Here is a 14,613-nt window from a genome sequence, read left to right as displayed (position 1 = left end):
GAGGGGGCAAAATGCTGCATTCGGAGATAGCCAGATGTCCCACTCCATGGGAGTGATCACCAAGTGAGAGGACACCTAGTAGCCAATTGATTACCAACTTCATCCTGGCCCGAGGGCTCTTACTGAGCATAAAGAGGGTGCCCCTGACCCCCACACCTCTGATCTATCCCGACTTGGAAAGACTGCACTGCTGCACCAAGGGACCAGCAAAGAGAGGCTGCACTGATGAGGACTGCACATGCTGCTATTGGTGACTGGCAAAGAAGGACTGTGCCTGCGTGTCCTTCTCGAGAAGAAGCTGTCTCAGAGCCCAGTCAAGACAAGAGAACTCCAAGGGTCAACTGATTGGCCTCCTGTTCACAGCACATGGACACAACAGCTGAAGAAGCCTGCTGGGGCAAGTTGGTAGCCCAAATTCTTCAAGTCGCTACCACCGCCTCTTTGCAGCATCAAGGACAAACACACAGAGTTGCACCAGAGTTCGCTGAGCCCAGGAGTGCTGCTGGAGAGTTGCTGGGACCCTTAGAAGGCAAGTTCGCAACTTGGGAAGGACAGGACTTCAGCCAGATCGGAGAGGACTTCATGGGGTGTCGACCCTCTTCGTGGACCTAGGAATCCACAGAATCCTTACAGCAAATACTTGGCTTTGCCATTAAGAATGACCATGGTCATATTTTAACGGGGATTATTTGTTATAGACCTCCTGGGGTTAAATGGATCCCTTGACTCTGGCTATTGTAATGTTCTTCACTCATGTGAAGGCCTTGGCCTAGTTCAGCAGGTGTCCAAAACCACTCATAAGGGTGGGCACCTTCTTGATTTAATTTTTTCAGAAGCCCATTTTCTTAATATTGGGGAAATGGTGCCTATGGACTGGACTGACCATTTCCTGATCAAATTTTTTGTGAACTCTACCACTCACAACACTCGGGCAGCCCGCTCTATGAGTGAATAGCTTAGTAGAGACCGGAAGGATCTTCTACGTAAGAGGGGCCTTGTCCCTCTGTTCCAGGTAGAGGACTGCTTTTCCTTAGATAAGCAAGTTGAGGAGAATTATGTCTCTCTGCTTGAAGATTACTTCGGTCTTGGGTTCATTAGCCCCTTTAAAAAATCAAAGAAGCAGAGGTAGACCCTCGGCCCCTTGGTTTAAAGATAATTTAAAAAATCTGAAATGAGCATGCAAGCAGGCTGAGAGGAGGTGGAGACGAGGCTATAAGGACAAGGATAAGTACACGTGGAAATCTAAAATTGTGGACTATAAGGAGATTAAAAGGACCAAGGCGGAGTACTTTTCCGCTATGATTCTTAATGCCCCTAATAGCATCAGAAGTATTTTTAACATCTTGAATAGCCTCACCATCTCAGATTGCTCTAAGAATTTGATACCCCCCTCTCAAGAACTCTGTGAGAACCTGGCTAGGTTCTTTCATAACAAAATTAAAACTATTATTGATGACTTGGGGTGAGGGGAGGAGCATCTGCAACCCGTGGCTGTAGCTACAGAGACCATGGGCATTGATGATACTGTGGAGAGTGGCTCTGAGGCTTGTGGTGCCATCTCTGAATGTGTGCCCGTTAGCCATCAATCTGAGTTCATGCCTCTGGCAGTGGAGGACTTTAGCAGGATGGAATGTGGTATCCCTTCTGGCTCTCCTCTTGATCCTGTGCCACATAAAATCTGGAAGGAGTTTGAGGCAGAGTTGTTTCCAACACTACGTTTGGTTTGTAATCAGTCTCTTTCTAACAGAGTGGTTCCGCCTCAATGGAAACAAGCACGGGTGGCACCCCTGCTAAAGAAGCCTTCTCACGACCCAGAGTGCCCTAAGAACTATAGGCCCATTTCTTTATTGCCTTTTCCGGCTAAAATTGTGGAACGAGTGGTCAGTAGCACGCTTTCAAAGCATTTGGAGCAGCATAACTTACTGGAGGAGGCTCAGTTCGGCTTTCGGCTGTCCCACGGTACCGAGACTGCCTTGGTGACCGTTATGGATGAACTTCGGAAGCGGGCAGACCGGGATCAGGCAGCTGTGCTTATTCTGCTTGACCTGTCTACCACCTTCGATACTGTTAACCATGGGATCCTGCTGAGAAGACAGAGAGGTGGGGGTGACGGGTTGTGCTTTGCGGTGGTTCCAGTCATTTCTACTGGGTAGACAGCAAGCAGTGTCCCTCTCTCCTTTTCAATCTGCCTTCACCAATATCTCGCATGGTGTGCCACAGGGCTCGGCAATCAGCCCTATCTTATTTAATAACTATATGAAACTCTTGATTGCGGTCATCAAAGAACATAATATTAATATCGTAAATTATGCTGATGTCACGCAGCTGATTCTCTCGTTTGAGGAAGATCAGTCGACATCAGTGGAAGTGTTTCATAACTGCCTGCGTGACACGGCGTGTTGGCTGAAGGAAAACTCCCTGCAATTTAATGCGGGTAAGACCGAGGTGATTTACTGCTCAGCGGACAGGGTTCCTTCTGCTTGGCCCAGTAACTTCTGGCCTACTGACACCTCGACCGTTGTCCGGCCAGTTAAAACGGTCCGTAACCTGGGCGTTATGTTGGACAATAAACTCACTATGGAGGCTCAGGTTACGAAAACGGTGGCCTGTTGTTTCGCTATTATTTGATCACTGCGGAAACTATTTCCTCTGCTGCCCCCTCAGGGGCGTGCATGAGTCGCACGTAGCACTATTCTCAGCAGGCTAGACTATTGTAATGCCCTTCTGCTTGACTCTCCAAAATTTCTTCTGGACAGATTGCAGAGGATTCAGTCTGCGGCAGCCAAGTTAGCCCTGGGGTGGAAGGTCTTCTTCTTTCTCAGCCTTGGCAGAGCTGCACTGGCTCCCATTGAGACAGAGAGATCAGTTTAAGTCCCTCTGTCTTGTGTTTAAAGCCCTCCATGGGCTTGGGCCCGCGCTCATGCGGAGAAAGTTTGAGTGGTATGTTCCTGCGAGAAGTCTCCACTCTTCATCTGCGACGCTGGTTAAGATACCGAGGTTCAGGAAAGTCAGGTCGGTGGTAGATCCTTTGGTGTGGCTGCTGTCAAACTTTGGAACAAACTCCCATTGGAGCTTAGACAAGTCAGGGACCTCCTTCCTTTTAGAAGGAGATTAAAAACCTGGCTGTTTCCCCAAGACATAGTTGGCTGTCTGCTTTGGGCACATTCTTATTCTGAACTTTGAGTTTGTTAAGCGCCAGGAGGCCTGTCAGGTGATAGTGCGCTCTATAAATGAAATAAATCAATAATCTTCAGAATCCTTCATTGCATCACTCCATAGGAATCGATTGCAACACGGATAAAGTGCGTGGAACTGATGGAGGACTGCTTCTTCTGTGAAGGTAACTGTTCTTGAGGACCTTAGTAGTACCCCTGACTAGCTCTCTGCCGGTGTTATACGCCCCAAGTACTTATAACCGACTGCATTGACACATACCTTTATTTTCTATAAAAACTTTTTCTCTGTGTCCAATACGTTGACTTTGCAAAGGCTTGTTCACGTTTGAGTGAACATGCTTTGATTTATTTTTGCTGGTAAAATCTATATCTCTGGAACCCTTCGTGGATCTGTTTTGTTCTAGTGTCTAAAAACGTATAATAATACAATCTATTTTTATAAATTGGATTTCTTAAGTGTGGTGTTGATTTTGTCTTCAATTTTCTTGGTGCTTTTTAAATGCTTTAAACTTGTTTCTCTGTGTAAGCCTTGGTGCGGTGAGGTAGCACAGCCACCCCATACAATACACCCTATTTCCTCACATTCAGGATTTCATGTTTTTAATTCTTTTCTACCCTCACAGCTAGGCGATTAATTAAACGATAAGGAATTTTCAGAAACAAGTATCTATAAGACGTTCTCTTTTTCTCATGGACACGCTTTATTCCTGCATATTCCTCTTCTTCTTTCCACCTCCCCATTCTGAGGAAAGTGTTTTTTGCGGTTCATAGCTCGATATTATCCTCAATAGTTCTGATTGGTACACTGCTCTATTTTATATTGTTTTGTACTTGGTTCTCAATTATTCATCTTGCGTGGAAAAATTATAGGAAATGGACATCAGGGTGCAAGGTTGTGTCTTATACACCTGTGTCAGCATATCTACTCACGGAACAGATTTGTGACTAGAATCTCATTGACACGACTGAGCACAACTGTGGAGCTATTACAATGAAAAAGTTTCCAGATCCAGTGCGGCACCTGCAGGATATTTAGAAGATGAGGATCAGCAGAAACAGTATCCAATAGAGAATGTATTATCAAATGTAAGCAATTTGTGCCACATATTTCTGTAAGTGATAACCAATGCATCTCAGTTTCACCAGGTTTAAAATATTCTATACAAGTGACAATTGGTGCCTGTTTGAACCTATCACCCCTGGAATAGCCAATTCCAACATCTTTCTGCCACCTAATCTAGAAGCTGCATCCCCATCATCGCCTTGCTACAGACTTGTAAAAGTGACAGCCCTATCAACACTGTACCACCAGACCTAGAAGTGTTGGCCCCTATATCTTTGTGCACCAGACCTAATAGTGACAGCCCGGTTATCCCTTTAGCATGAGATTTTTGAAAAGACGGCCTCATATGCCACCAGTCCTAGAAGCAACAGCTCCCGAATTATTGGGTCAGAGACAGGGCCGGACTGGTTACCGGGCGTTTTGGTGTGCTGCAAGCTGCAAGCTTATTTCACTGCAGTGGGGGCTGATTTAGTTGATGGAGACCTGCATGTGCTTCAAAATCAACAAAGCAAAACAAATGGTTTTAAGCACACCAGGTCCCCATCAACGAAATCAGCCCCCAGCACCAAAACGCCCAGTAGCCAGTCCGGCCCTGGTCAGAGGTCTCAGGATCGACAACCCATACTTCTCTGTGCTTCACGTCTTGGAAAAGACACCCCTTTGTGTCATCAGTAATAGCCCCAGCAGATCCATGATGTCCAGTGTAGTAGTGAAAATCTCTACATCTGAGGGACAATTTTAGAAGGCACACAGTTCTGAATGGAAGCACACCTCTTTTACCACCCATCAGTGGCTATGGGTTTCCTTAGATTAACACTGCATCACACCTATATGACTTCACCAATGTACGGAATTCATCAGGTTCTAAGTAGTGACAAATTCTTCTTTTGAAATGTCCATTGACCCTTAGTGTGAAAGTTAGTTTGTGAATACTTCTGCCAATTAACAGTAGCAGTAAACAACTCGGACATAGGAGGTCTGTTGTACTTTGTTACCACCAACCTAAATCCCTGAGGCCCCAGAAGTTAAAGGCTCTACATGACTGAACCAATTTCCCCAAACTACTCCCATCCTACAGAGAGGTGCCTGAGCCTACCTGTGTGAATCATTAAGGTTATTCTACCCTTGAGGGTGAAATTGCCCCAACTGTTGTGTGAGCGCGTTTCACTTTCTCCTCACCACATTCCTAGAGACAAAAGGGTCAAAATGGCATCAGAAAGTGTATGTGGACACAAATGCTTGAGTTATTTCAGTTGACATGAGTCAGTTAGCTGTGCTAAATGAAGTAAGAGGAGCCCAGATACCAAACCGTATTTCACACCAGGGAAAGAACAAGTTACATCACACACCTTTAAGTCATTGTGCAAGGCATGGCCAACCAAAATCCGGCCCTCGATGATGCTAGCGACTTCCCTCTGGACATCTTTGAATGGGACGCCTGAAACAAATGCAATGAAGAAAAAATAATGTGCATCACTATCAATTCTGTGGGGTGCCCAATAAAAGATCAGTTTCTTATTTTGTGACTGCAATGGCAGAGTTAACAAGTTAGGACAAATCTTCAGGAAGAAGCCACACCACTTATGAAGGACTGCCTATATTAAACAAGGGAATCAGCATTAGAGCAGGCCCTCTTCTGTGGGCCTGCTCAGAGATAACGGAGCATGCGGAGGGTGTTGTAGCAGGAGGAGGAGACGGCGTTGACCTGTTCAGACATGGAGAGGGAGGAGTGGAGGATGAATACTAGGTTGCGTGCATGGTCGGTGGGTGTTGGTGCTGTTCCCATCGTGGTCGGCCACCAGGAGTCTGAACTGGAGTGGTGAAATGAGCTAAAGAACGAAGATGGATTCAACCCAGATTTGTGACTCAATGTCAGTACTTCTGCATGCTAGAGTTTCCAGTGTGGCTCTTGCTAGAAGACGCATTCCAACTAGACTGAAATACATGACTTCCACACAGTTTTCCCCTAATACCTCTCTTCCGTGAGTTATGAAGAAGATCAGAAGTGACTGGGTCCAAGTCATCATGGTGGCTCAGGATTTGGTCAGTATGGCATCCAATAAAAGTGGTCATGTGCATCTGTCCTTCAATCAAACTGCACCTTCGGGAGGATGTACTTGCGTAGCAAGTGGGGAGGGTTCTGCACCCCAACCTGCGCACTCTCCACCTTCAGGCTTGGAGATTAAGCGTCATCAGCTGAGAGTCTTTGATCAGCCTCTTGAAGTCTGTGAGGTCATCTTAGCAGTCAGGCATCGATCCACAAAAACAATATATGCCTGCTGTTGGGACAGGTTTGTGGCGTGGTTTACTGAGAAACAAGTAGATCCACTTTCTGCACCCTTGTCCGAAGTACTGTTTTTTCCTTAGACTAGCAAGGTCTTGCTCTAGGGTATCGTTCAACCATCTCAGCATTTTTGTGATTGCCGAATCAACCCTCCCTTTGACACGCCCATTGCGACACGTTTCATGAAAGCTCTTCAGCATGTTTCCTCCCAAACCTTTCATTATGCCTCAATAAAATCTTCATTTGGTTTTAAACTATTTGATGTGTTCCCCTTTGAACCCATGCATAGCTGCCTTCTAAGACTTTTGATGAACAAGACACTCTTCTTGGGGCCATCGCATTGGCCAGTAGGGTCAGCGAGCTTTATGCTCTTACTGTTCACACTCCATATAGCAGCTTCTTCCCATACAAATGGGTTCTCTGCTTCACTCCTCCAAGGAGGAAGAGAGACTTCAACATCTGTAACCTAAAAGGGCTCTGTTTTTTGTGTATCGATCGCACCAAAAAACAACAGGTGGACGACCAGCTCTTTATAGGATTCACTGGAATGAAGGAGGACTGTACTCTGCATAAAGATCAGCTATGCATTAACCAAGAGGTAACCCCTACAGGGCCTGCAGGCTCATTCCACTAGAGCCTAAGCTGCTTCTAATGCGCTTTTTACAAACCCTTTTAATTCATTTTCAAATATTAATAGTTGGTTATATCTTGTATCACACCGCAGTGTGCCATTATTCGTCATCTAGGGTATACCAACTCAAATCTTCTTCCCTTCCGACCTCCCACTCCTCTACCCTTAGGCAGTGCTCAGGTGTAGAAACTTGGACGATAACATTTTACTTTAGATGAAGATTTGCAACAAGGTGAATTCACAGTAAGCAATGAATTGACTACAGATTCGCATTTTCAGGCCACAATTGATTCCCAGGATCTCCCCAGACCACATTTCAGAACAGAGAAAAACCAAAGGGGATGGTGGACGAGTGTTGAACAATGCAAGCACTCACCCCGAGTCAACTTATCTGGGTGTAATCCATCATCAATCTTTAGCTCACTCCGCCACCCCAGTTCAGGCATGGCCATATGCAAATTGTCACCCCAGTGGGACGGGTATGCTCAGACGTCCCGTGCTCTCCATGCCACTGGAATCAAGCTATCCTGGCTGATGAGGGCTGAAAGCCCAAAACCGGTCCTAGGATGCTTGTTTCCAGTCCAGGGAGGACCTGGCTTGGCAGTTCGGACTGGACTGTTCCCATGGGGCACAGGGTCAAGACTGATTTGCATATGGCTGGGTTCAAACTGGAATGGCATGGTGAGCAAAAAAACAACGGATTTAGGCCCACATCTCTGTACTGGGGTGAATGTATGACATTGTTCTGCATTCTGTCCATCAACTGTTGTTTTTGCACATTTCAGAACAGTGCATGTATCGCGTTATAGCAGTATATTATCTGCCTGTGCCTTCTGAGACCAGTGTACCCACCCACGTCTGCAGGCCTACGTACATCTGTCTCCATGCTCTCAGATCATCTTCTAATTTCTTGTCTTTTCTAACATGTTTCATTCTGACCTCTTCTGCAGTCGCCCCTCCATCATTTCATTTACCGCAGCCATTCCCTGTGTCTCCCGGTGGGTTCACATTAATCCATTTAATTGCGACATGTCGTTTGGCAAGTACCAGTTCCAGACTCAGGAATTTAAAACGTAGCTTTCTGTTGACCTTTGGTAATGCCTTATCTGGTAGAGACTATGTAGCCGCAGATTCTTTACAGATAATCCCATCCTCCCTGTTCTAGGAACAGAACTATTCCACCTAAAAGGGTCCTTGTAGATCCATGTAATCTGCACATTAGTCAAAAACCTTCTGCAGTGGCTCCATATTTCTGTCACGGAAAAAGTCACAAACTGAAGTCAGCGAGCTGGAGTGGCGCCTAGATAGGCACCAGGGACGTCACATCCAGCGTGCACGATGCTGACATGTAGCCATCCAACGGACCTACCGGAGTGCAGGGGCAATGCTCAAGATTAGTCAGATCCGGCCTTACTCCTGTGGAATATTCAAAGGTAAAGAATCTGCAGCTAGGTAGAGTCACTACCAGATAAAGCATTACCGAAAGTTAAGTAACTTGTTCACTGTTGAATAATTTACACTGGCACCAAATGGCCTGCAGGAAATGGTGTCTTTGGAACTTACTGTGGAGTACTCCGGCAGCAATCTGTGAAGTATCTAGTAATTATACATTGCCCTCAGGAATAAATATCAATTGCATGTATTCAGAAGGGGGCTTTAATTTAAAAAAGGATCCGGATCGGAAGTACCTGGGACTATCACATTTGTCAATACTTTGGACACATTAGCTAGTTCCATGCTCACTGCAGTTTTAAACTCAATATAGGAGAAAAAAAGAGGGGTACATCAAGCTCACCCACCATTCTTGATGTCATCAGGCCGTATCCCACTGACTGCTGTCCTGTAGTCTGTCACCTTTTCTGTAGGCTTCACATATTTATCATAGATGCACTTCCCAAAGTGGTTGACAATGGAAACGCGGGCCACAATACTGTCTTCACCCTCTGGCCCAACTCCCACCATCTCACAGTCAATCGCCACAGCTTTGGTGAGCCTGGGAAGAAATTAAAAGAGAGGCTCCAGTGAGAAATCTCTATGGGGGAGGGGAGAGAATCAGAAGGTAAAGAAGCATAAGAACACAGAGACAAATGGGTGTTTGCAGCATGTTAGTGCAAGTAAACGAAGACAAACGTTCAACATAAGTAGTGCGTCTTCAAACACTGAAACAGTCAAAACAACAATTCCTCTACCCCCAATTTCAACCCTGTAAGATTTCCTCCACTCTGAGCTTGCATCTCTGACACCGGGTCCAAGTACAACTGCTGAGGGCAGATTCTGACACAGTACAACTATCTGCACTGTGAAAACCATTTGCCCAAGATTATGGTTCATACTCCTATAATTCTCCCTGCTGTGACCCATACAGATGTCAATGCAGGATAATTCGAATTTCATATCGGGGCTCATCTGAGGACATGAAAACCACATCCATTAGCACAGGAAGTGGAGGAAACAAAAAAGCTAGGAAAGACAGTATAAACACGAGAAATAGAATACTTTTCAACAAGGTACAAATATTAGGTTTCTGTTTTAAGGCACATACATCTCATGTGGAAAAAGGGAGAAGCTATGATTTAGTAGCTGGAGTGTTGATTGTGAAAAAAGCGCTTCCCATTTCTATTCCAATGTTCGCCACTGTACCGCACTGTGTGATCACAGGAACATCATGTCATTTATATGCTCATACGTTTCTTTACCTGATTATCTGTACAAGTGATAACTCTTAGAAACAGACCATTCACCGGCTCTTTAATACTTATTTACTTTCGCTATCTGAAGTTGCTGAGAAATTCATGATGTCTTTTTAAACTGATACCATGCTACACAACTAAAACCCACCTTGGAGAAGACAGGGACAACCCTGCAGACAGCATCTAGTGTAGGAATGGAAGATTGAAAACAACCTTTGTAACAATGGCTCGAAAACAGAAATGCAACTCTTTGGAAAACTCAGTTTAAGGTAGCTACTATTGCAATGGTCAACTTGATTGAGGAAATCACCTACCCCAGAGTTGAAGAAGAAATACAGACACTTTGGGTCATCTTCGATCCTGTGCTATTCCATCCTCAAGTTAATTGAGTGATAAAAGGCAAACAGCACCACCTTAATATGTTTAGTTAATAACCATGCTAAGCTTCCACTAATAAGTGGCCTCCTTAGCTCACTAGTTCTATCAGGGTTAGACTATTTTAATAGCATTTACATAGGCCTCCAAAAGAAAAACCTGCAACTACCACTAGCACCAGGCAGCATACCTACTACTTGAACAAAAGCCAATCGGTGTAGCCTAATCTGAAGGTTCAAATGTCTGCCCGTCTAAAGGGCCCTTTCACTTCCTTCTCTTTCTTTTCACCTTCGCACTCTGGAATGACTACCAGAGGCATATAGAAGCAAAGCAGAGCATTACAAATAACCAATGAAAAAATACATGAAAAGCTATCCAACAGAAACCATTAATGGTAATTTTACAAGTGTTGATTTATTAAAAAACTCTAGACAGCTGCAACCCCGTTAAGATATACAGTGATAGTTATTACTATGGAACTTTAAAGGGCGATGGTTAGAATTGGGTTTTCTGTAAACATTGGGTTATATCGTCCGTCCGTCCGTCCGAGGAATATCTACAGGGCTAGTCATTAAATAATTGTGTGTAATGTTATTCTCTTTAATGGACTTCCTTGTGATGGCATCCATTTGAATAAAATAAAAAAGACACTCGTTGAAAGAAGTCTTCTGTGTACAATGTGCCAAGAGCTCATAACATTAACATGAAAAAACATTTTGGAAACAAACCTTTGAGAATGTTATCAGAGCATAGTGAACATAGTGAGGGTCACATAGAGATAGCCAGCAGCCATGGGCAAGGGCAGGAGGACATCTAACAGGGGTATAAAGAAACTGGCAAAGGGTCAGAGTGTGGCACTGCAACAGGTAGGGACTCAAAGTAGTTGGCTGGATCAAGAGGCACCACCACCATTTCTACACTGGGGTAGTCCCACAACTTACCCTTCAAAGGCTTTGTCTTTCACCAGCACCTGCTCCACCTCTTCAGGTGGCTTTTCTTTTGGTAAACCCAATTTCTGCCGGGCTATTTGAGCTGCCTCAGGACCCAAAGCAGCCTCAATGTCTTCAGGGTCCACATCATCAAACCAGAGGTCCTCCCTGGAATGCAGAGAAAAGGTGCAGAATGCATGAATATTGTGAAACTCTTTATCATGTAAGCAGAACGGCTGATACAGAGCTCTTCGGTAATTATGCAACCAGGATTAATTTTTACTCTTTTATACAAACATAATGCAGCCTTTTTCTTAAACACTGGACATTCAACCCGCTGCCCCCCAAGGGCCAATTGACTTATTTCTGTTGATCACCACATGTAGCAGGGGCTGTGTTCAATGCCTGCACATGCCAACTCAGAAGGTCTGCCAGACTGTAGAATGCACTCAATAAATCCATATGTTAGAAAACCTTTAGCCTAAGAAGAATAAAGTAATGCTGTGTCTGAAAACACTACATGAAAGCAGCAGTCATGTTTTAGGACAGTAGTGGATTCATGACTTCTTTGGGATGCACAGTACCAAATATTATGCGTAACCTTACATTTTCCAAATCCTTCTGTGTACTACAGTCAACCTTGCTCTTCACTTGCTACACTGCATCTGGATAAATGCCTCCAATTTTCTCTGCAAGGAAATTTGAACTTGGAAGGCAGTTGAAGATATACTTTATTGAAAGTCTCAAAGTCTAGATCTGATCAGCAGTGTAAGAGCATTTCTTTAACGAACGGACTGAACATTTTCATTGAGAAATATTTTACATAATGTGATGGCTTTTAAACTTACTAGATCGGTTTGACGGTATAGCTGGTATCAATATCAACTGGTCAAAGTCAATTTTATTTCCACTCACTGATGTCACGCAAACCTTTGGTCCTAATTTCCCCTTGACATGGGCCACCGATTCTGTCCGATACATGGAATATGGCTCAATTGTAAAACGGAGATGCTGTGGCTCAATAACTATGGCAGGCTGATGTCGTGGCTCGAGGATCGGGTGACAGTATGGTCGAGACTGCAGCTGTCTCTAACTGGCAGATTGACCATTGCTAAAATGGTCATACTCCCTAAATTCCTTTATCTTTTTTATTAATCTGCCCTTTCCTCTTCCAAATTGCTTTTGCAGACAGCTCCAGTCCCATCTTATTTAGTTGGCCTTGGCTGGTAAACAGCCCCGTGTGTTGTGGAAATTCTTACTCTCCCCTTTGAACAGAGCGGCCTTGGAGCTCCGGATATGGATCTCTATTTTGTCAGTGCCCAGGCACACTTTGCACATGTCTGGCAGCACCCTATCCAATTTCAGCCACATACTGTCCCGGAAGTGGACCATGCAGCCCCGTGCCCACTACAGACTGTGCTATAAGGCGCTCCCCGGAGGGTGCGCAGACAAATTGCCACTGTGGCACTGGGTGTGGGATGAGTTGTGGAAGAGAGCACGTTTGGACCATCTGTTCGCCCCATTGATGCCGATTCTGGGACACCCGTGGCTCCTTGCGACATCGGAAGCTGGAATGCGTGAGCGACTGCACCGTCTACAGCTCACTTAGTTTGGATCGGTATACTCGGATAACAATTTTGTTACTCATCAACAGCTATTTCAGATCTCCTCTGTGCCTCTCCTGGACTCTTTGACCTGTTATCAACTCCGAGCACCCATGCGTGACCTCCATGAAACTTTTCCAGTGCCCCCCCCACTGTGTTTACCGTGCTCGAGGAGATACTTACTAATCCCTTGCCATGCAAACCGATCGTGTGCATTTACACTGGTATGCAGCAGTCTGCGCCGATTAGGACTGCCTGTGGCCGATCTGGTCGGACGATATTTAAGTAACGATCAGTCAAGAACAGTGGTCTTTCTGCTGCACACAATCTAAGGTCCTGTCTCCGAACTACAGGCTGTCTCTCATCCACTTGAAGTTCCTACACAGAACCTATCACACACTGGTGCAATTACAATGGATAGGTCTAGTAGAGGACACACGATGCCTGCGATGTGCTGCACCACACGCACACTTCATGCATTTGGTGTGGGAATGCCCTGAAGTATTCACAGATATTGCTAGCATTACTGGCCAAGCTCCAGACTGTACACTTCTTGTCGCCTTACTGCGCTACGTCCGGGAGATCCCCCCAGAAGCCTGTAGATTGACTGCAATGTTGTTGTTGCTGGCAAAGCACATGGTGGCCATGCACTGGGGCAGTCGAAGAGCTCCTACGAGGGGCTGCTGGTTGCATGATGCAACAATTTGCCAGGAGTTGCTAGATGCATATTGGGTATTGATGCCCACCCGCATCCGCCCCTTAGACATCTGGAGTTCCTTGACGAATTTTCTTAGGGCGCTTGACAAGCCACTGGAGCAACAGCCAGATCCGGATGTCCCCCCCATTCCCCAGTCTGTACCTATACTCACATAATATTCTCCTATTGCTGTTATGCCTGCGAGCTGGACTGTGCCTAACTGGTGCCTTATTTGCCTGAATGAGAACGGGTGCTGATTTCAGACCCTATATATAGTAAGCTGTGGACCTAAATGAGTGGTGGTATTATTGATTACTACTGACTTCCCTCCTCTCTCTCTTAGCTCCCCCTTCCCTTATCCTCCCTTCCTTCCCCTCCTTATACCCCTGACAACTATTGCATATTTTGACTGATAATGCATATTGAACTGCCTAATTATGTACTGCACCTGCTCCAGATGCAATCTGAGCTGCTGTTACTGTATGAAAATGTTAATAAAATGAAAGATTTTCTTTTAACTTGCTAGGTGGCTGGGCTTTTTCAGCAGCTAGTCTAAAGCTTAGCTTGCTTATACAAGCTTTCATCAATTCTTGGTCACCAAGGACTGCTCCACTTCTAACCAAAGGGAGCACATTCTACTCCAGGACAATAACTCACCATCCAAGAAGGGGTTAAGAGATGGTTAGAAATAGCCAGTAAATAAAATTAGACCGACTAGTTTGGTGTTCCTCGAGGAAATTAAAGATACGATGACGTAGGCAGAGTCCAGTTCAAAACATACAAATGGTCAGTAGAGTCTTGTGGTCAAAGTCCTAATCAGAGTGGTCCTCATGGTGTGGAATTCTGCCCGCAACAGTGGCTGTTCTCCCTGCGTAAAGCAGCAGCAAGACCTGAGGATTGTTGGATCAGAGGAACCTGCCAGCTTTTAAAAATAAATGACAGTGATAGCTACCGAGCCTGAAATAAATGGCCAGGTCGCATAAAAAAAAGACAACCTTGTTCAACCCTAGGTTAGGTAAAAGTGGGTCCTTGCCTTACTACCGGTAAAATATACAAGAATGCTGAAAAGCAGAAGCTATTTGAAAAGTGGCTGCTACAGTCTTACATACAAGTGGTTTGGTAAATTCAGACAATAATCTAATAAGGAATATCATATGGAAGAAA

The 14,613-nt window shown here is 45.0% G+C and overlaps 2 protein-coding genes across 4 annotated transcripts in view; one reads left to right on the top strand and one right to left on the bottom strand.

Moving 5' to 3' along the window:
* Positions 1-14,613, bottom strand: part of REXO4 (RNA exonuclease 4) — a 140,826-nt gene that overhangs the window by 19,787 nt on the left and 106,426 nt on the right. For all 3 annotated transcript variants that reach the window (XM_078646127.1, XM_078646126.1, XM_078646128.1), the window contains exons 4-6: positions 11,161-11,316; positions 8,954-9,147; positions 5,589-5,677 (exon numbers count right to left, since the gene is read on the bottom strand). In XM_078646127.1, the coding sequence (XP_078502253.1) occupies positions 5,589-5,677; positions 8,954-9,147; positions 11,161-11,316 (439 nt within the window). The remainder of the gene's footprint in view (positions 1-5,588; positions 5,678-8,953; positions 9,148-11,160; positions 11,317-14,613) is intronic.
* STKLD1 (serine/threonine kinase like domain containing 1) overlaps positions 1-14,613 on the top strand; it is a 392,522-nt gene that overhangs the window by 367,529 nt on the left and 10,380 nt on the right. The gene's annotated exons all lie outside the window — the stretch shown is intronic.

The sequence above is a fragment of the Lissotriton helveticus genome, chromosome 5_1, assembly GCF_964261635.1.
Source record: "Lissotriton helveticus chromosome 5_1, aLisHel1.1, whole genome shotgun sequence".
NCBI lineage: Eukaryota > Metazoa > Chordata > Amphibia > Caudata > Salamandridae > Lissotriton > Lissotriton helveticus.
Note: the sequence above shows the minus strand (reverse complement) of the source record. Positions and strands in the feature narration are given on the sequence as shown.